The following is a 20,762-nucleotide window of genomic DNA, read 5'->3' on the forward strand; positions in this document are numbered from 1 at the left end:
GACGATACCATACGTTAACTCTGCAGATGTTGAATAGCGCCAGTGACACAAGTCAGCAGGCGTCTCTTGACGTGGCCTGCCAAGGGGTGATGGGATTCCGTATTGGCAACAACAAAGGTCTCCAGCCATCTGATGCCTCCCTGTTTGTTCGTGATTTTACGTATATTGAATGTGGGACTGTGGAACGAAATTGAGATCTGGGCGAAAACAAAACTGTGTCGGCAAGGCTTCATGATTACAGCATATTTCGGGACCTACCTAGGTAGGTAGGTCCGTAGGTATGATGGCGTCTGTCCGCTCGCGTGACGGCCGGGTGCTAAGGTTGGTTATAGGCAGAGTCATCAAGCCCTCCAACTTAACTATTATTATTGCCGTGATGCAGGAGGTGAGCTGATACATCGCAAAGTACGGGGCGTCCAGGCCGCTGTCAATCTTATATACTGTAGCAATGCATCAGCATTTCCCAGACCTTCAGATCACTAGAAGCGCCGCGCTGACGACTCCACAATGGGTGCCGACTAGACGTATAAAGTATGCGCTGGCCACATTGGTCATAAATCGGGCCCGAATACGCCTGGGAATTTCGTGCGCTGCGCCTGTTTGTTCAAGGCAGCACGAATTCGCCCCGATGCAATCCCTCCATCCCGGTGTAGACGGTCCGAAATACCGAAAGGGCACCCCGGGCCTGCAGGTGACGTACCCCCAGGATGTATTTCAATGTTCATGCTCGTGTACATGGATGGTAGTCACTATTCAGGCTGCCTCGCAGGTAATGATGGGGGAGGGTTCGCGAAGTCCATGGGCAAGTCTGTAGTCCATACCCATGGGGTCTTTATGGACACAGAGTGTCTGCTTCGTTTCTGCTTCAGGTACAGACTTGGATGGCGAGAAACACCCCTCTTTCCAGGTGCATCCGATGTTCATATTAACCATGCCAAATCCAGCGGGTCAGTCGATGAACAGTGGTCTCGTCAACATGGCGATTCGTGATTGTGGAGGAGTGCAACAAAGCATTATCAATAAGGCCGCTTGAACTCGCGCTTAACGCCGGACAGAGCTGCTTTGTGTTGTCGACGAGGGTCGTGCGCGCTCCTCATCAACATCAAAGGTGCCTATCAACCAAGGCTATAATTTATCATTACACATACTCTCACGAGGAGTCACCAGGAGGTGAGACCTCGGCACTCAAGTAGCGGTAACAGCATCTTGTGCTTCCAAGGGATGCGATATGTGATTGTACTACATTACGCGTTGATGATTAGACAGATGTGCTGTGCAAGTTGTCATCATCATTTCTTTGACACAGCAGACGGCCAGGATCAGTGTGCGAGGAGGAGGTGCCGATTGGCACAAAGTATAGTACTGCACATGTATCGCAGCCTGTCGTTCGTGTAGTAAACCGCCCACGAACCCTTGCATGTAAAGTGCATGTACATGATGGCTGTACGCAAGTCGTTATGTTGTTGCGACCTGCAGATGGTCGGATAGAATTCCCTGACATCCATGGATGGTTCCTTTATGTTGTGATAGCGTATACTGTATGGTTGATGTTCATCTCTCTCTTGACGATGGACGCTGTGCAATTTGTCCCCTTCTTGGTGCACTGGCCCGGGCTTGTTGGATACATTCCCCCTATGTACAGTACTAATAACTCTTACAGCCATGATGATTGTGGACAGCCCTGGAGTACTGCACTATCGGGTACTCGCTCAAGGTGGTGGGTGCACCGACTAATGAAATGATCAAAAAATGATTCGGGTCTTCCACTGTGGCTATTCTTCCCGCGGGCGGGAAAGAGGCCCCCCACTCTCTCACGCGTGCTCTCTAAAATCTGCCGCTCACACAATTCTCAGACTATTGCTTGTTTCCAAGGTTGCTACCGTACTGTACAGTGTACTCTCTCCTCCTCTCCCCCGAGTGCCCGCCCGCTCCCTTCACTTAACGAACAAGTGTGGTGGTGTCAAAAAAAGGTTAATGTGCAGGGCAGACCGCAGGGACCTGGTCGTGGTTTTCACGTCGAGTAGCGCTCACGTGCTAGACTATTCATCGCGCCAGCTATTTACTGTGGGCGTCCCTCGTCCTCGCTCCGACATTATAATCATGTCTTCGTCGTCGATCAGGCTCCCACGGCTGCTTCGCAGTTCAGTTTCCTGAACCGCAACTTCTCCCTTGCCCGCAAGTCCTCTGGCTTTTGCCATCTCCTCCTGTGTCTTGCCCTCGTGTGCGCTTCCTCCTTCCCGCCCGTCTCTCCACTTCTCTCCGTGGAGCTTATAGGTCAAGTCTCTCACGACGAGATCGCTTGCAAGTGCAGCTGTGCGCTCCCAGGAGTCACAGTTCGGCCCTTGCACCAACTCGACCCTTCAAGCAAGTGGGAAGCAACGTTCGTGCATCGTCCGGAACCTCCGCACCCTGGCCCTGCCAAGACAGCTGCTCGTAGGAATCCCCGCCATGGCTCAAGACGCACCTAGGTCGATGGAAGCGAGAGTGGGAAGGGACAAGCAGAGGTAAGCCTCTCACGCGTGTTCGAAAAATCACTTCCCGAATGACGTCGGTCCTGACTGGTCACGTGCTCATCAGATACGGACCCAACGGCGAGCGTCTAGTCGCAGGCGTCGTGCCCCTCTCAGCAGATCGCACACAAGTCCTCTTGATCCAAAATTCGAGCCGCAAGGGTTGGGTCTTACCCAAAGGTGGTTGGGAGACAGACGAGGACACCCAGCAAGAGGCGGCCTGCCGCGAGGCCTGGGAAGAAGCGGGCATCGAATGTCGGGTGGACAGGGATCTCGGCGAGATCGATGAGATGCGCACCGAGGCCCAGCTGGCCAAGTATGGTGCGGATGCGCCACGCGCCCTGTACCGATTCTACGAGGTCTGCGTCGTTGCGGAAAAGGACTCATGGCCCGAGTCATACAAGCGTGTGCGCCGCTGGCTCTCATATCGTGAGGCCAAGGAGTCACTCAAGGATCGGCCAGAGCTCCTCGAGGCGCTCGAGAGGAGCAGTGTGGTGCGATAGTCCGCTTGGCTTTTTTGGTGTTGATTGGAGCGGAGCTCATACGGCGTTCTGCATATCGGTGTTGCGTGGTTGGGTTCTGATAATCGCCGATTCAATCTTCTCATGTGCACGAGAAACGACTAGTCTCAGCATGCGGGCGGTCGTTTGATGGCGCTCATCTCAAAAGATTTGATTTCCTCGCCCAATATTCATCCCTTGGGCTGACGCTCATCATCTGCATTTTCTTGTGTTTCAAAAGCAACTGGCGTGTGGGACAGCGAAGACTGCTGATGAGGACAGCACGAATGAACATAATTCAAGGCGAGGTTATTACTTGCTGCACCGATTTGTACCATCGGAATTCCTGCACGTCCAGGCACTGCATCTTAGTAGCCTCTTTCTCAAATTGCCATTTGACCAAAGCAATGCCGACAGCTTGAGTTAACAAGTTAGTCCACCAATATGTCTGGATGTATGTGTTGCCTTGCCTCGCAAGGGTACCTAGGTATCTAGCACGATCTTCATGAATAAAACAACAGGGCGTTCGCAACCATTGGCTTTGTAGGCCGACAATCCTGCACGCCTTTGGAGGCTTTGACCAGGCATGAGCCGAGGGTCCTAGTACTGTATTCAAGGCTTGCATTGCAATGATCAGGATGAGAAACGCAAGCTCCTCCTGACGTTCGAAAAAGAATCAAAATTCATCCGTGGGACTGCCTCGGAAAAGGCTCAGAGGTCTAAGACCGCTTCGACTCCACCTACGCCCCTTATAACGCCTGCATAATATCATGTCGTGAACTAAAAGTAGTCCTTCATCCCTCACAACGCCCTTCGTCATGCACCCCTATTTCAATCACTACGCAGCATGCTCTCCACTAGTTCGCCCAGGGGGCCGAACCATTCTCCTTTCTTGCTTCCTTTTTCATCCGCCAGCCCGAACTCTTCCACGAACAACACATAATGCTTGAAGCCGGTGTTCAGGTGAGCTTCTAAGCCAAGACCGCGAACGACACCGTAGTGATGGCAGTAGATATGGGCGTAGATGCGGTACAAGCGTTTGAAGATCGTGCGAATCGTAGACTGAAAAGCTGGAGGGAACGGTACGCCCGGTTGTGTTGGGAACACAGCCGAGTTGGAGAGATGGTTGGAAGTCCATGTGAGTAGGTGCGAGATGTATGTTGGTGCGGGCAATCGCGTCGGTTTGGGAAAGGACGGCGGGTCGTGCCAGAGGTATTCAAACTCATCCGTTGCCTTCATCTCCGGGCATGACTGGGGAGAGCAGAATTCAGTGATGGCGCCGTAAAGCAGATTGACCTGGTTGTAAAAGTCGACCACTTTGAGAATGTCAGACATGCCCTTCAATAGCCAAGTCCACTGCCTACCATTGACTGCCAACCACTCATCCCGATCTTCACCTTCAGGCAGCTGCACAACTTTGCGAAGACTCCCACTGCCTAGTGTAGCTTCTGCAAATTGTTTCAATTGCCAGCTGTTGGTGCCCTTGGCGCGTCTCTGGGGTTGGAATGAGCCGCCCTGTCGTGACGTTCGTGCATTGTTGTTACTATGAACTTGACATCAGCGACAGACTTTTGCGTGTGGTTGCAAATATGTCGACAGAGAAAAGCATGAGAACGTCGACGGGAAGGTGATGAAGAACACGGGTACTTCGAGCGATCAGAGGCCTCGTCTACACCAATTTGCAACTCAGTGACAGGGAGAGTTCCACGCTATATGAAGCAGCGCTTTGAAATTTCGTACATTGTGTTGATGAAGGAGGTCATCTTGCCTGTTCCAAGCGGATTTCGATGCGAATGAGACTGCTCGTGTGTCCTGTCGCGTTTTGATTGGAATTCTGTCCAGTCGGATCACTCGACTCTTGGAAGGAAATCCCGCAGTAGGGCGTGACGAGATCAAGTTCGAAGAACAATTTGCACTAGTTTGATCAGATCTCGGTCGAGGGATGCGGCTTTCCCAAGCGGACGTACAGTAGGCAGCTAAGACTAAAGGAAGTCCAATTGGCGAGGATGAACTCTAGATCGTGCTACTACGAATCCTTAGAAGCTTGAAGTGTCGGTCGGTCGAGCTGGAGGTATTGACGCAACATTTCCCTTTCGGGTGGTGCCGTACTCGTCTGGGCAACCCACGCTGAGGAGGGGTCTCCGCAGCGGTCATACCTTATTTCCGAAGCCTACCTAGGTACCTACGTAGGTCCAAAACGCGGATGCTGAATGTCTTAACAACACCCTGAAAACGGCGACATCGAATCTTTTTAATGAGGTAGAAATAACCTCGATACCCAAGGATCAGTGCATTCCATATTTCAAAGATAAATATCTCTTACTGAAACCAAAAATGTAACTCCACACGAGGAGATTCGAGACCGTCATAAGAGCAAAAGAACATTCTCTCGATCGGGGAATCGAACCCCGGTCTCCCGCGCAAGTGAGCTATTGCTGACAAGCGGAAATTCTAACCACTAAACCAATCGAGATCAGGACTGAGAAGAATGTGAATGGTGGGAAGACCGATTCATGGTGGCAGCGCGCTTCAAATAAATATATATACCTGTCAATCTTGCCATTTGACTTCTGTCTTGCCTCCAATATCACCAGCCCAGTATGTGCCTTACGGCAGTTGCTATGACATGATGGAGAACGTTCAACGATTGATCACAGCGAAGCATATCGGCTAGGCCGACAACAAGTTTACACAAGTTGCCGTCCATGGCCACCTACTGCGCTTTCTGCTCCGACCAGAAGTGTCGAGACTAGAGTGGTCTCGTTCACTACGATGTCGCCGACCCTAGTTCCAAGACGTAGGCCCATACTTCGGCTGCTTTTCAAGTATTGAACGTGTCAGCCCGACGGAGTACCCGGCCGATGACCCCTCCGGATCCAACCCAGAGAACTACTATCCATGAGGTAGGTTCTGCGTCGGGCGCGAAGAAGTTGGCATGACATCGTTATACGCCTGTTATCAATCCCTCGCGCGATTGTATCAGGTCGATTCTGTATCATCAGTCTGGCTTGTGAAGGTTGGTTCCACGGACCCGGATGCAAGACACCTGGTATCTTGCAAGAGGGTTCACCGTGACTGGAAGCTCGGACGACTTATTACCATGTCGGTGTCTCTTTGGACGAGGACGATTTGATGTTGACCACAAGGGTTCAGAGCAAAATCGGCGTGGTCTCGGACGCGTGCTGACGCAGGTTTCGCCTGCACCTTGCGAGAACTTCGTATCGTGTGTGACATCCGCATACACATAGCGTTTGCGATGACATGAATCGTTCGAACATTGAGCAGTCTCGGCAGTGAACTTCCATGTCGCTTATCCGTTGCATTGCGACCCGCTAGTCATTATGGCGAGATACAACGGCGACTAGGGCGGAAGCTTCGGCACCATTGACGTACTCGGAAAATTCCGAGTTCATCTCTCGTACATCAATCTACCTGATGTGCACAGTTCCACACTACACCCGTACCTGCACACCTACAGTTCGTGGGCAGCATACTAGAGCTGTCACAGACACTTCATCGCGGGGATGAAAGGATACCCAAGTATGTAGGGAACCAAATAAAGGGAGGCAATTACGTGCTATTACACATGCCACTGAAAAGTCACCTAGTACTTTAATTTACAAATTGTTCAATGTTGCCCATTGGCGTGAAAATAGATGAACCGTAGGGGAGGAATGTACTTTCCTCGAAAATCGTGATCGAACGCCATATGCACCTCGCTAAAGTCAGACCCATGAATGGTGGGCGTCTCGGTCAAACGCCCGAAAATCAAAAAGACCCAGCCAAATCCCCAAAATGAGAGTCGCAACCAATGCCCCATCATTCATCACAAATGCATCGACGGAGCCACTTCTCCCAAAACTTGCGAAGTGCAAGTGCCGTTTCGCTTCCGTCATCGTGTCGATCTGTGCCGCTGGGATCCCCCACGACAAGTGATGAGATCCAGAAAACAGCAACAACCCACGCGGCAACCATCACGCCGAGACTGAGAAAAGGCGAGAGAAATTGCACCATCACTAACGCCCAAGGATGATAAGAGCAGTCCTCATTTGTGTGCGGCGAGAGTGGCGAGTAGATGCATTTGAGCTGGAGGTTGAGCGATGGGCCGAGAAGTCCGCCTAATTGTTGTCCGAACGACGGACGTTTTGCACATAATCGCACTGGTTGACTGAAGAGTGTGATGAATAACGAAACCAGGGCCCAGAGCGCGTTGAGAAAAGACAGTGCCACGCACGGCATAGCGAGGAAGAGAAGAATCTTCAGAGCATGTTCTTCCTGTAGCCGGTATGCCTCCTCGATGTCCGCCTCCTCATCCGTTCGACGTTGCCGAGCGCGGTGCTCCGTGTAGCGCCGTGAATGCCTGGGGCTTGAAACGCCCCTCCCTGTGACCAGCGCTTGATTTCGATGTTCCTTACGCTCCGATGTCCTTGATGATCGTTTCTCGCTCAAGTCCATGGGTTGTGTGGGGAACAGAATAGGGTTGTCGACTAGAGATGCCAAAGGCGCCGCCTGTTGACCCAGAATTGGCCCATGTTTGGATTGATAACTGGAGTCGGTGCTGCCTGAAGGGATCCGCACCGGCTTTAGCACAGCAGACTCTGGTGGCTCGGGCAAGCTGTATGCAGGGTTTGCAAACGGGTCCTGGGTGTTTCCCATCTCTTGAGTGTTGCGCCCATTGATTGGGGCTGGCATGATATCAGCGCGTGCGGCAGGCCCGAGATGCGCCCGTTGAGAGATCCCTTGTCTGAGACATTAACGTGAATCACAGGACTGATGGAATATGATCCACGATGAAGCAGGCCGTCGCCGTTACATATATGGTAGTATGTCTGGTGTTACTCGCCGCCATGGATTGGCGCCAAGCTTGGCCAAGCATCTTGGTTCACGGTTTGTAGTTTTCAACTTTGAAAGGGGTGCGTCGGCGACATGACTCGCACGATTCTACGCAACTAGTCGTCGATTTATTCTTGACGAAAATTGCAGCATGTCGGATGTCGGAACATTAGGTTGTTGAACGTCTCGTCGATCATGCCAGATGAAGTTGAGATATTGTCACGACATCAGCGGGTGCAGATTCGACAGGTGGAGTTGCAAACCTGAGGTGCCGAGACTGGCCAAGTCCTGACTCATCAAACCACCAGCTTCCAAGGTTCCAAGCCGGAGGTCCCAAGCTGGAGGGAAACCCGTGCACAATTGACAGTCTCAGGTGGACCACCGCCGCAAAGCTCAAAGGCCCGGAGACATCGTGGGTTTTTGTTCTCCCATTCCATTGCCCTCGTGGCTGACGCGCCCTCGCCGCCATGAAGCGTTGGGCGCCTGGGCATCCCCACTGCGTGACGCGAGAACGTGTTCCCGACGCCACGACAACCTCCAGCATTCATCCAACGTGGTATCACATGGAGCACGTCGCTGAACAGCTTTCGTAGACAGTAATGTCCGCCGCGTCCTTGGCCCCTTTACTTTACACATGGCATCACTAGGCAGACCGTCCACGCATCGCTGGAGATTTGACGCTGGGCCTTTCGACAATGCCATGTGGCTGCAGTCAGTGAGTCTTGCGGAAACGCGCCTTGTTGCACAGAGAGGAGCTTTTCCCCATGCATTGGCAATGCCCGAATGCGCGTCTGTGTGGTTCTGCATAATGCTGTGACTCGTGCAAGAGCACCTCTATGCAGCATGCTCTTTCGATGCAAATCGTGGAAAATTTCCCTCTCAATATTCTGAACCAAGACATGACCAAGCAAAATCTCTTCGCATACGCAGCACAGGTCTTGCTGGTCGTCACGCCAGGGAGTTTCGAACCGTTCGTGGGCACGGCCGAGACGTGTTCGCCTTTCGATCTTCGTCGCATAGACGGCACGTCAGCCTCAGAGCGAATGTCGCCTTGCTTAACGCTGCCGCAACGCCAGCTGAGGGCTCTACAATTGTTGCTTTCAACGCAGTGTAGGACTGATCTCGATGCTCGGCGATGCCCGTTATCTGTATCGGAATAGTTTGAATCTTGTGAGCTACACACGGTACCGATGTCAAAATGAACAGCATCACGCACGTGGGTGCAGACTGCTGGACTCACGTAATTGTGTTCGCAACAGATGCGTTACGCTGGCCAAGTCAGAAGATTGCAAGCAGATTGCCGGTCTCGCCCTTGGCCACTTGGCGCCATTTCTTGTCGAATAATCTAATCTATTATCCAGACAGCTTGCTTGCTTCTTTGTCTTCGATCTCACCGGCGTAAGATTCCATGATTGTGGAACTCTATAGAAGTTCGGTGAGCATTTGTTGTAGCCTCGGACTTGGTAGCTGATGTGGCTGCGAATGAAGGAATCGGCTTGGCCCAAGACCAATAGGATATTGAACAATATCTCTGATATGGAAGATTCTTTTGATCCCTATGATAGGTCCAACTCATCGTAGTGAATAAAAGGTATAACACATATCTCAGCATCAATTGACACCGTGCTTCAATCCAAGGGAATGGTGACTTGACGAGATTGCAATGTTGCTCAGAGTAACCTTGTGGTCTTTAGGTCATTACACCTCATAATGCCACTTTCATGGAGACTGAATGTTTGTAGCGAGATACCTATCTATCGCAGGATGACATGATATTTTGGACATCGAATCCCAGGCCATGGTATGGAATGATGAATGCGTGGCGTGAATGTGGACCTGAGAAACCAGTATCCGTGACTAGAATGATCCTCGTCGGGTAGATCAAGACGGCATGTGTATTTACGCCTGGCCCACAGCCAACAGATGACTTATACAATCTACTCAACTGCTTGTTATATTGTCATCATTGTCGTGACCAGTGAGGCGCAATTGCAAAATATGCTACTTGTGGAAGCCAACGTGAAAAGGGCACTGATGAACGAAGTGTGCTGTTTGCGAAGCCACTGGTGCCTGCATCAATTCCCGGCCGCACGCGGTGCCATTCATCGGGGGCACTTGTGCCGTCCACGAAGTCTTCTTTCGTGGTAGTCCCGAAGCCATCGCAAATATCACTCTCGTCATTCCATGCACCTCAATTGAGTACTGCCGTGTTAAATTCATTTACAGACGCCTGATGCACTGAACGCTGCGACAGTCGTCAAATTCGGATTGATACCTGCTGTCTTGCCTGACAAAAGGTGCTAGGCCTCGATCACCTCCTAACGCGTAGTCGATGAACGGCCGTACGATGGCGATCTCGCGCTCAGCAAGACAGGCTGCTATAGAGCAAAGAGCGGAGATAGTCCTGGGTAGATTGATATTGTTCGGCAGCTGCGATTGAATTCACCATATTGACTTCAACCTCACAGACTGTGCGCAAAGATTGTTTCAAGCTGTCACTGAAAGATCAGCACTGTCGCCTCGCCTTGTTGATGAGGTTTCTGAGCACGTACAACAATCGCTACCACTGGCCCCAAGTACTACACTTGCCCTCAAAATACCAGCGTTTGACGATCTTGGTACTCAGTTGTGGAATCTGTCAATCGGTTCCCTTTACGATGACCAGTCACCTGGTACTGAAGCGCCAGTGGCTCGCCCAGTATATCTTCCTGCCTTAGTCCGCCTATTTGCATTACAACTAATCGAAACCTCGTCGCGGCTACAGCGGCCGTCTGGAGCAAATCACAGCATCAGGGTCTTGCGAACCGCGTTGAAAACAGCACAAATTTGCCTCGACCGCGGTTGCTTCGATCTCGCTTTGAAGGCTCTAGAAGTATCATCTGAACAAGTTGAGGACGTCCTGCAGACAGAGCCGTTGATACAAATCAGTAATGAAAATGGGAACTTGATCGAGCAAAAAAAGCTTCGTGCTGCCTTGGTCATGCAATATTTTCTACTCCGCGTTTTCCATGCCTTCATGATAGATCGTCTCGATCTTGCGGACCATTTCTTCGGGAAAATTGAGTTGAATGGGCAACAAGTCTCTTTGCGCCTTCGTGAACAAGCAGCTGACCTCTTCTACGAGGTTGCAAGATCTCTGGCTGTACACCAAAAGCCGGATATCGCGTTGATATGGTTTGAACGTGCTTTGACGACCTTGGCGGCCTTGCAGCCAGAAGATACGAGCGTAGAGATCGCGGAGCTGAGCATAAGCGTGATGATATCATATGGTTTGCATATCGTGCTGTGAGGCTTTGTATCAGCCCCAAGCTAATGAGATGCAGCGGAGGTCTTGATCGACCTCAACACTGACGAGAATCGCAAAAGATGCCAAGAGATCCTTCACCAGCTAGATCTCAGATATACATCTGGGGGAAGGATGGCGATAGATGTGACCAGGTTGAAGTTGTTGATCACTGAGAGTCTTTGCGATCATGATGCAATCCATGAAACTCTGGTCCGAATCTGCAAGCTTCCAGCAATGACTGAGAGAAACTTTAGATTGTGAGTGAGATAAATCGCCTCGTGCAGTTCGGGATTCGATCGCTGAAGGTTTCCAGGATCATGCAGAGTATGCGTAAGGCGAGCCAGATCGCTCCTGCGCAGACATTGTCAGCATTGAAAGTCCTTGTCAGCCACAGACTTCTACCTGACATGCAAGCGGATGCAAACACACAACCACTATTGCAAGCTTGGCTTGAGAAGACGACGGTCGCTTTCATTCTCTTTGCAACCTCTGTATCTGCCGAGGTCTCAGCAGTACACGACGCTGACATCCAGAATTTGCTTGACACAATACAAGAGCACAATAACGTTCCATTCTCTGCGCCTGCCACACATGCATCGCAGGCTCTAATCTGGAAAGCCATTGAGATGTGTGACGATAAATCAATTTCGTCATTACAGAAGACGCTGCGTCATCCCCTGTTTGACAATGCAGGCCATCTCAACAAAGGTCGCATCGGCAGGTAAGTTCAAATGGCAGCCTTGAGGTCTGGGACAGCATGCTTAAAAATGTAGACGAACTATGGCTCACGCGCTTGACCATGGCGACGTCCACCTGGCTCGACAGGTATTCTTTCAGCTACCCGTAACTGTACGCAACGAGGCATCAACTCGTTATCTCGCGTTCAAGGCTGCTCTGATGGGCAATGATCAGGGCTTAGCCGAGGAGAGTATCGAGATGATCTCACAGTACGCTGGCAAAGATCCCACCTACCTGTATGCTTGTGTTCTCGATGCACAACAATCGGACATGCGGCCGATAGCCATTGTTGCCTTGCAAGCCATTCTCGATAAGAAGCCATCAGGGACCCATTTGTCTTCGATTCTGCGATGCACTGCACGTCTCTTGATCGCTGAAATGGAAGCAACTCAGCACGGGATTGCAGATGTGAGTCACGCAATTCTGGAAATATTTGAATCCGCCAGCCGAAGCAAGGAATTCATCCGACAAGCGACTCCAACCCACTGGCTAGATGAGATGCAATGGTGGAGTAAAAATGCCTACAATATGGCATTACAAGCCTGTGCCGACGTTGATCCAGGCACACTGATTCGACTTCTGGCGGTGTGCCGAAGCTTCTTAGATCACTGCTCTGACAGCACGAATGTCGAGCAAACAGATGACATTTCACTTCGAAAAATGACTTGCTCTTTTCTCTCCGCCACCGCTTTCATGGTCCTTGGCCGTGCGGGGGTCGATGGAAGCGGTCGAGAAAGCTATGGTCGTGTCCGAAGTCACATAAGTGCGTTCATTTTACTTTACCCGAGCAGATCACAAGGCGTTCGGAGAGATGGACCAAATGGGCTACAGCAGAGAGCATTCCAGCTACTCAAGTTCGACGTGGAATGTATTCTCAAGCTTGGGCAATGGAGCGAAATGCGGAAAGCTCTCGAATCGTGCTTGAACTTCGAAGAGGCTACACGATGGGATTCACTTGTCGACCTCCTGATAATCGCCAAGGATGAAATCGGTAAATTCGTACCGGCGTCCGATAGTGTGATCCTGGACCTGCTGCAGAGAGCCATCAACGCAACGTGGAAGGAGGACAAAGACATTGCCAAACTTGCTCGCTGGGTACGCATTGCCTTCACCCTGAGCCTGGATGACGAGCGGATCCCATTTGGTCTCCTTCTTGCTCGGCAAGCCGCCGGGATGGCGGAAGGAGGCCAAAAAGAAAGGCATGATCGTTATCCACCAGCTGAGCTTCACTGGCTTGCGTCGACATGCTTCAATCGTGCAGTAGACTTTCTAGGCCGCTGTCAACATGACGACGCCAGATCGTGGATGGACGCTGCTCTAGAAATTGCGAGATGGGCGGCGGACAATGGTTCCCTACATGCACTCTTGACAGCAAGACGAAACATTGCGCAGCAGAGGATGGATCAGCGTCAACCATGAGTTGTCAACCAAGCTCTCTGGTATGCTTGATAAAGATTGGTCAAATTGGGCGCCTTTAGCGGGTGGAAGGCTCTTTCACACATCGTTTCATTAATAGCTGTAGGTGAATCAATTAGGACGGGGCAAATTTCATTTCGTCATACACCAATGGTGACAAAATAACGATGCATTGATGGGTATCCATTGTGATCTCTCAGAAACGCTAAAGGACATATCGTCGGTACGATCCATGCAGATCGACCTCAAGTGTGCGATGGCAACAACACTAGACAGGTACAGCAATACCGGCCCTTGGTTGCATGGCAGCATAGCCTGGTCTTGAAGATTGAGCCTGCCGAACGAGATCTTCTCGCCATTGTTTCCAATCAAGCCATTCCTCGTTCCTCCGCTCGACCCTCCATCGGCTGCTTTCCTTTGCGGGCCGCCAGGCTAATTTGTTCTCAGGCAAAGCGGTCAGGTCCACCACATGAGGTCGTGAGGCGAGCTCAAGCATCTGCTCGAGCACATTTGCGCCCTTGCGCTGCAAGGTTTGAAATTGCTTCTGACGAGGGTGAGTGGGCGTTTGCAGGGGCGCATGCAACCAGTCCATAGAGGTCGCGACTGACACAGGGGCATCTGGAGACGGGAGGCGGAGTCGGAAATTTTCTTCTTTGAGGAAACGGATAGCGCCCTCAAGACCTAGGATCTTGTGCTCTTGACGCTTCATGACGTGTCGCGCATTGGCGCCGACGGCGTTTCCGTCAAGCTCTTCGGCGTGACCCAGCTGACCGTGCTCTTCCACAATTCGAGTCATCTCGCTGCGAGCCATATCCACGTCGCGCTGAGCTTCATGGCGTGCTTGAAGTAGGTCGTTCTTGGCGACTTTCTCGGCTTCGTTAGCTTCATGGAGGGCGCGTTCGAGTTCGGCGATTCTTGCCGATCGCTTGCTTGCATCTTTCATGCGTGCTTCAAGCATCTCAATTCGGACGCTTTGCTCCTCGAGCTCGGCTTCTTTGCCCTTGAGCATTGTATCACGCTCTCGTACAGACTCACGGACACGAGCCAGCTCGGCCGCTGTGTCGATGGACACAATCTTGGTTTGACTTAGCTGTTCAGCACGGGCAATCCACGGTGCCGAGGACCGTTCGAATTCTATTGTGTTGTCGAGATCAGTGGGGAGCAAGGAGACTTCGGAGAGAAGTGAGCCAATATCACGAAGCCGTCCTGCAAGTGTCACGTATGGTCCAGCTTCCGACACCGAAAGAGAGAAAACACTTGAGGCTGTGCGTGAAAGGACACCAGCGACCTCCAACGGAGATAGGACATCGGAGTGCTCTTCGTGGTGCAAGATGCTGTGCAGAGATGCTCCACTCTGCCGCGTGTAATTCGAAATCTCCGCAGCAACCTTCTCCACGTTCTCAAACGGTTCCGCAAGTGATTGTTCGAGAGTTAACGACCGTGTTTGAAGATCGAACAGCGCGCGATGCGTCTTTCCAGAAATTACCTTTGCGCTCCGTGCGAGCTCGATCACGGACTTGAGTCGCTGCATTATCAAATTCGCGTCAGAAAAGTCCTCATCCTGCTCCGAATCCTCCGTGTAGTCGCCTTTTGTGGGCATATGCTTTTCCATAAGCATGTGCGTGAGCATCAGCGCAGAAATGGAGGTCTCCAGATGACTTTGCAAGCAAAGTGTCCGCATATACAAGTGATCGGTGTGGTCCGCTAAACTGTCGCGAATATGCAGCGAGGCCAGATGTGTCAACACTTCAATGGAGCGTCTGAGACGCACGGTCATATCGGCTTCTCGCAGATCGTCGCGGCGCAAGCCATCTATGTAATCGTTGAGCGTCCGCTCCACCACTTCCAATTCATAAAGTGCACTGCCGAATTGAGAAAATTCATCAATGCTGCAGCTGCTGACCGAGTTGACGAATCGCTCGGACATTGCGGCGATCCAGACAAGCTGATCCATGGCATCACAGGCGGCAAAGATATCCTCGTCGTCTCCCCGAGCTCCAAATGATGCAATTCGCTCTTTGATGAAATCATGCACCAGTGTCGCTTTGAACTGAACTCGCTTGAACCGCAAGAACGCCAAGACGCTGTCTCGCTCGTCCTGGAAGGATTCCGGAAGGAAGAGCTGAACGATTGAGAGATGTTCCGAGGCCTCCATGGCGTCAAGTTTACGAAGCTCCAAATCGATGGTCTTAACTTGCGTCTTCGCAGCGCTGGATTGCAGCCTCTGGTTGAGATCAACCATCGCCTTCGACTTGTTGGACAGTTCTGCAGCCTCGGACTCAGAGATCTGCTTGCTCGCCTCGAGGTCTTGCAAATCGCTTGTCAGCTGCCTGACGAGGTCTCGGAAACGACCAATATTGTAGTCTGCTTCGTCAAGAGCGGCCTGTTGTTCCTTAGCGGTTCGCTCGCGATCGAGAAGCAGACTGTCTTTGAAGTCAATCTCCTCTTGCAGCTGCTTTTCAGCCTCTATATGATTGAGCTCCAACTCGTCATTCAACTCTCTCAGACTCTCGAGGTCCTCGATAGCGCCTTTGAATTCATTGACTCGGTCACGCAGGTTCATGTTGTCCTCGGTGAGTTGTTCAATCATCTCTTCGGCATTCATGGCTACTTCGAGTTGTTGTCGCAGGTCGATTGTGTCAGCTTCGCTTTTCAAGAGCTTCTCCTTGGATTCCTCGATTTCTCTCTTCAGCGCATCGAACTCCTTTACCTGATCTTCCAAACTACCGATTTGCTCCTTTAATTCAGCCTCATTCTCTCTCGTCAAGTCGCGCAAGCTAAGTAGTGCTTCTTTGAGCCGCTCATTGTTGTTCTGCAGCTGAATCCAACCGGTGCTTGCCCGCTCCTCGGGGCTCATATCTCGATTCATCTCTTCACTTTCCTCCCGCAAAACCTCGAGCTCTTCCTGCATCTCTTCATTCTTGCCACGGAGGATTTCCAAGTCCGCTTTGAGGCACTCTGCTGTTTCCTCTGCAACCTCTCGATCTAGGAGGGCTGACTCCATCTCTTGTTCATGATCGGCACGAAGTTCCTCAATATCCTTCGCAGTCTGCTCCAGCACCGCATGCTCCCTTTTGAGCTTCTCGAGCTCCTGTTGCTGTGGCCTATATTTGCTCTGAAGCTTCTCGATTATACCCTTGCAATGGTCGCGTTCCTGTTGTGCTTTCTCCAGCTCCTGCTTGAGCTCGCGATCCTCTAGACGCTTTCGCTCAAGCAATCGGACTTTGGTCTCGAGATCTTCGATCAGACGATTCGACGCAGCAGAACTTCTGATGGTGCGCTGAGAATGTATAGAAGCAGCTGTCGGCGAGGATGGTCGGCGGGATCTGACTGACCGATCACTGGTCTCTGGAGGCTCTGGAGGAATGGGTGGTGGCGCAAAGTTGGGGCGATTGCTTTCCTCCACGCTCTGCATGCGGCGATGGTTGACATAGGGGTCTGCGATGTTGCGCGGGGAAAGCGTGCCATTTTGTTCGCTTCCCTCGTTTGTGCTGGAGTCTTCGGCAGCTGAATGAGATTGGTCTGCATCGCTCGGACGAGACTCCGTGTGCAGCGTTCCGGAGCGGACGCGAGAAGGTCGGGATGGCGCTGCTCTTGCTGCCACTGCAGGATTGGCTAACGAAGGTCTGGGCGGTTTGTGTGACAGAGTAGATGGCACAATGGACGACCTCTTAGCTGCAGTCGAGGTTGGGCCTACACCGCTGCTGCCCCTGCCCAGGATGGCAGCTCCAGGCCGCCTGCCTGCGACTGGTGGGGTATTCGTCCTCGACGTAGATGTACTGGCTGGTCCATTGGATCCTAGCTGTTTCGTGGGAGACTTGGTCGGAGACCGTATGCCACTTGCGAGTCTGCCCGCTGGTGTCGGGGTGCCAATGATTGCACTAGACCTTCTCCCGGGCCCCTCGCCTTGCAGCGTTTGTCTCCTTGTGCCATTTGTCGGCGCGTATACGCTGCTCGGACGAGCTCTGACGGCGGCCGCAGCAGTGTTCACAGTCTTCGGCTTCGGTCTGGGTTCTTCCAACACGCGATTGATGCCCGAGGCCCTGCAGAAGATTCCATGGTTGGGTTCGCAGCGAAAGTACCGCTGCCCCTGGACGGAGCCATCATTCTTACCGCTCGCCTCTTCAAGCTCGACGCCGATCCACTCGCCAGTTTGAAATGTCGTTGAGCCTATGAACCGTATGATACCAAAGCGGCCGTCGTTCAGCTCGATCTTCTGACCCGTGAGAAGCGCTGGAACGCTCATCTTCTTGACCGCGCACCTGTTCGGGCTGCTTCTCGTATCCGCATGGCCAGGCCGTGGGCAAATTGGTGGTGTGTGCTGTCGCTGTGGGATTCAATCCAGAAGCCTGAAGCTCGAGATCACCGTTGCAGCCAGACCCGAGCTGGAACTCCTCAGGCTTGACGCGTTGCATGGAATTTCACGTGCGCCCGCCCGCCTCCTGCATCAGTGGTCGCGGGCCGGGGAATTTTGCTGTTAGGGCATTGGTGACCTCACAGCTACAGTCCTGGACGAACTCAATGCCTCCCTAGGTACCTAAGTCCTGTTCTGTTGTTTCAGAACTATACGCCAGCGTGCAATGCATAATTCGAAACGCACAAGAGGGCAAAGGAAAACCGACTGCGCCTTTCCGACCAACAAACCATGGCGCTGGACTCTCCAGTGAGGGTGCACTTTCCCAGTAGATGGAGGCTCTACATGATGTCGTGCGGAATGAATATAGCGGATGAACAGAGGAGGTCACTTTGGGAGCATACGACACAATTCCGATAGGGGAAGCGAAATATTTGACCTCCTGCTAGGCGACTCAAAAGCTGTCTTGCCGTCTGACAAGTAGACAGTATGATGATAGTGCCGAGGGGACCACTATCTACACCTTTCACATCGTTCATCGCCTTATTTCACATTTGCTCGGTGATCCAGCTTCGAACGTGTCACAACTCATGATCTGACGTCGAGTGGTAACATATTCAGCGCAGGTCTGTCAACCAAGTATTTCCGACGGTAGCAGGACAGCACTCGTGCTCGATTCCTCAACATCGCCACTGTCCTTCATGTCAAAAGAACTTCGATGACTGGACCGCGAGATCGCTTGCCGGCGGCTCTTCGCCCTAATAACGAACATTGTGCAGACGAGAACTGTAGGCAGCAAGCAACCTAATCAGCGACTTCATAGCCAGCCTGAGCTTCGGGTAATAGCCCGCGATCGCACGTACCAAAGCACTGCAACGCATACGAACATGCAAATCAGGACTTTGAACTGACAGATACCATCACCACTTCGACGAGATGTTTTCCTGGTCAATTTTGAAAGCATGTTGGCACATGAGAACCCTCCACCCTTGGAGCTTGGTCACAACATCAGATGACAGTCATGCGGGCACGTCGTATGAATCATTACGGTGAGGTGTGAATGACGCAGTCTTCAACGGTCGAACGAACGGACATCAAGACTTGAAGCATTCCATCACGGCGGGTATCATCGTCGTCACGATACGTTCAGCATCACCACTAGGCAAGGCTCACTGCGCTCCAGCATTCGCACCAGGCTGGCCTTGGAGGTTGGCCAGCTGGGATGCGTACCATTGCGCATACCATTGCGCATATTGTTCAGAGGCATTTTGGTCACTCGAAGATTGTTGTCCCGTGGGTCCAGCCTGTTGCCCAGGCATCTGGTATGCCGAGGACTGGGGTGCTGCCTGGCCGGCACTAGAGGCACCATAATACTGTCCATATCCGGCGGAGGGCTGTTGGGGCTGTGAGTATGCGTCGTATTGGCTGGCACCCTGGTCACGTCCATGCGGGCGACCAGCCGCAGCGTCGCGTTGTCGGACAGTCTCGACCTTTTCCCAAATCATCCGCTCTGCATCTTCCATTGCTCGTACCGTGCCAGAAAGGTCGATGTTGCGGGTGATGTCCGGTGGCTTGGGTTGATTCACGTTAATCTTGCACGACGACGCGCGCTGCATCTCTTTGATGGTCTCGCCGCCTTTACCGATAATCATACCGACAGCTTCCGATGGGACTTGGATGGTTTTTTCGACATGGTCGCGTCCTCCGCCGCCGCTGCTCACGCTGCGGTTCTGGTTGCTGGTGTCGAAAGGTCGGTCCCGCGAGGCAGCTCCTGCACTAGCAGGCGCGCCTCCTTTGTTGTCGCTCTCGACAATCTCCAAGATGAGCTCCTTGGCAATCGCTGTAGCCTGCTCGCTGCCGATAAGATTGACAGGACGAAGCCCATTGACGCTCTTGTTCTCGCCCACGATATTGACGTGGCAACCGCTACGTTCTTGAAGGTCCTTGATCGTCTCGCCCCCTCGACCAATGATCAAGCCGACCGTCTTGTCCGGGACCATGACCTGAGTGCTAGCCTCACCCTCTCGGAGGGCAGGCAAATTGACCTTGGCTCGTCCCGGCATGCCTGCTGTGTATGCTCCTTTTTCTTGTGAGGAGGACCCACCGTTCTCGTCGATCACCCGGAAGATTGCTTCCTTTGCACTTTCCCTTGCGCGCAGAGGTCCACTGATAGTGCACTGGCGCTCGGTCACATGTGAATCCTTGGCTTGGATGAATTGTACTCGCGCTCCAGTCTCAGACTCGACCTTTCTCAGGTTCTCTCCGTTACGTCCGATGATCAGGCCCACAAGTGCAGATTTGACGCGAATAGTTTCCGTGTCACCATCGTTTGCGCGAAATCCGATCGGAGGGTCGCGGCTTCCCCTGAAACCAGATCTATCAGGCGACGGTGTTCGGCGGAAAGCGCCTCGGCGCGGCTCTTCTCTTCTCTCATCACGATAAGGATTAGCATTTTGGGAGTTGCGCCGTGGAGAGCGTGATCGCGATCGGCGGCCACCGGATCGTGGGTCGTTGCGATTCGACGCTAAATAATGGATCAGTACTGTATGCGACAGATGAGATGCTTTCTGATCGTGCGCATACCTGAGTGAGAGATGCCGTGGTCTGCAGCGATGTTCCGTGCCTTTGCTATAGCATCTGCGATGTTCATAGAACCACTGCTCACAGGTTTGATGGCGCTCAAGTCGACACTTCCAGTGCTTGATGGTTGGGGTAGATATGAAGGCATTGGCGGTAGCACACCGGGCGGCGCGCCAGGCATCCCACCTGGGGCATATCCGGGGAGTGGGTGAGGAATATGCTGTTGCGGTGTCGACGACTGTGGAGGCCCACCGCTGGACTGTTGTTGAGCTGACCTAGATATTAGCGAATGGCACCGATCCAAGAGGAGAGAAGCATGCGCATACCCAGTCTCGCCAGAATCTGCGAAATATCCGGAGGTTGAGCCATAGCGATGTGCGACGACAGGTGAAGGAAAAGGATGGTAAAACGCAATGGCGGTGTGACAAGAGGCGTATGGAAGGTGACGCGCGGTTTCCAAAGGCGACTGGCGACCGCCTGTTGTTGATGGCAGCTGAGAGACTTGGAAGACACCGAGTCCGATTCCAAGAAGCACTCGATCGCGG

The 20,762-nt window shown here is 52.4% G+C and overlaps 5 protein-coding genes and 1 non-coding gene across 6 annotated transcripts; 2 read left to right on the top strand and 4 right to left on the bottom strand.

Annotated features, from left to right (window-relative positions):
• Positions 1-2,448: 2,448 nt before the first annotated feature.
• K489DRAFT_371972 (nudix/mutt family protein) lies at positions 2,449-3,013 on the top strand (the record flags this gene model as incomplete). Its single annotated transcript, XM_033603285.1, has 2 exons — positions 2,449-2,504; positions 2,578-3,013. The coding sequence occupies 2 exons, from the start codon at positions 2,449-2,451 to the stop codon at positions 3,011-3,013; spliced, it is 492 nt and encodes a 163-aa protein (XP_033458052.1).
• A 370-nt stretch (positions 3,014-3,383) lies between these two features.
• K489DRAFT_341594 (uncharacterized protein) lies at positions 3,384-5,041 on the bottom strand. Its single transcript, XM_033602285.1, has 4 exons — positions 4,978-5,041; positions 4,751-4,925; positions 4,375-4,553; positions 3,384-4,326 (listed from the first exon to the last, which is right to left on the bottom strand). Exons 2-4 carry the CDS (start codon positions 4,771-4,773, stop codon positions 3,842-3,844), a joined length of 687 nt encoding a protein of 228 aa, XP_033458053.1. The 5' UTR covers positions 4,774-4,925; positions 4,978-5,041; the 3' UTR covers positions 3,384-3,841.
• A 355-nt stretch (positions 5,042-5,396) lies between these two features.
• K489DRAFT_t44 lies at positions 5,397-5,483 on the bottom strand. Its single transcript has one exon. It is a non-coding gene; the product is annotated as a tRNA-Asp (tRNA).
• Positions 5,484-6,829: 1,346 nt separating this feature from the next.
• K489DRAFT_322359 (uncharacterized protein) lies at positions 6,830-7,465 on the bottom strand (the record flags this gene model as incomplete). The annotated part of the gene is made up of 1 exon (XM_033601620.1): positions 6,830-7,465. One exon carries the CDS (start codon positions 7,463-7,465, stop codon positions 6,830-6,832), a length of 636 nt encoding a protein of 211 aa, XP_033458054.1.
• Positions 7,466-10,190: 2,725 nt separating this feature from the next.
• On the top strand, positions 10,191-13,286 carry K489DRAFT_411429 (uncharacterized protein; the record flags this gene model as incomplete). Its single annotated transcript, XM_033607801.1, has 5 exons — positions 10,191-10,251; positions 10,312-11,112; positions 11,167-11,386; positions 11,443-11,850; positions 11,903-13,286. 5 exons carry the CDS (start codon positions 10,191-10,193, stop codon positions 13,284-13,286), a joined length of 2,874 nt encoding a protein of 957 aa, XP_033458055.1.
• Positions 13,287-13,551: 265 nt separating this feature from the next.
• Positions 13,552-20,586, bottom strand: K489DRAFT_322675 (uncharacterized protein; the record flags this gene model as incomplete). Its single annotated transcript, XM_033601639.1, has 5 exons — positions 13,552-17,529; positions 17,880-17,976; positions 18,811-20,179; positions 20,221-20,487; positions 20,544-20,586. 5 exons carry the CDS (start codon positions 20,584-20,586, stop codon positions 13,552-13,554), a joined length of 5,754 nt encoding a protein of 1,917 aa, XP_033458056.1.
• Positions 20,587-20,762: the final 176 nt, after the last annotated feature.

The sequence above is a fragment of the Dissoconium aciculare genome (genome assembly GCF_010015565.1).
Source record: "Dissoconium aciculare CBS 342.82 unplaced genomic scaffold K489scaffold_9, whole genome shotgun sequence".
Taxonomy (NCBI): Eukaryota; Fungi; Ascomycota; class Dothideomycetes; order Mycosphaerellales; family Dissoconiaceae; genus Dissoconium; species Dissoconium aciculare.

What these genes read in the sequence shown, in the direction of transcription:
- K489DRAFT_341594 (XM_033602285.1), bottom strand. Translation starts at nt 4,773, where the DNA reads ATGACCTCCTTCATCAACACAAT. An exon ending in ACCTCCTTCATCAACACAAT is followed by an intron (nt 4,554 to 4,750) that starts GTACGAAATTTC and finishes TCAAGTTCATAG; the next exon opens with TAACAACAATGCACGAACGT. An exon ending in TGAGTGGTTGGCAGTCAATG is followed by an intron (nt 4,327 to 4,374) that starts GTAGGCAGTGGA and finishes ACATTCTCAAAG; the next exon opens with TGGTCGACTTTTACAACCAG.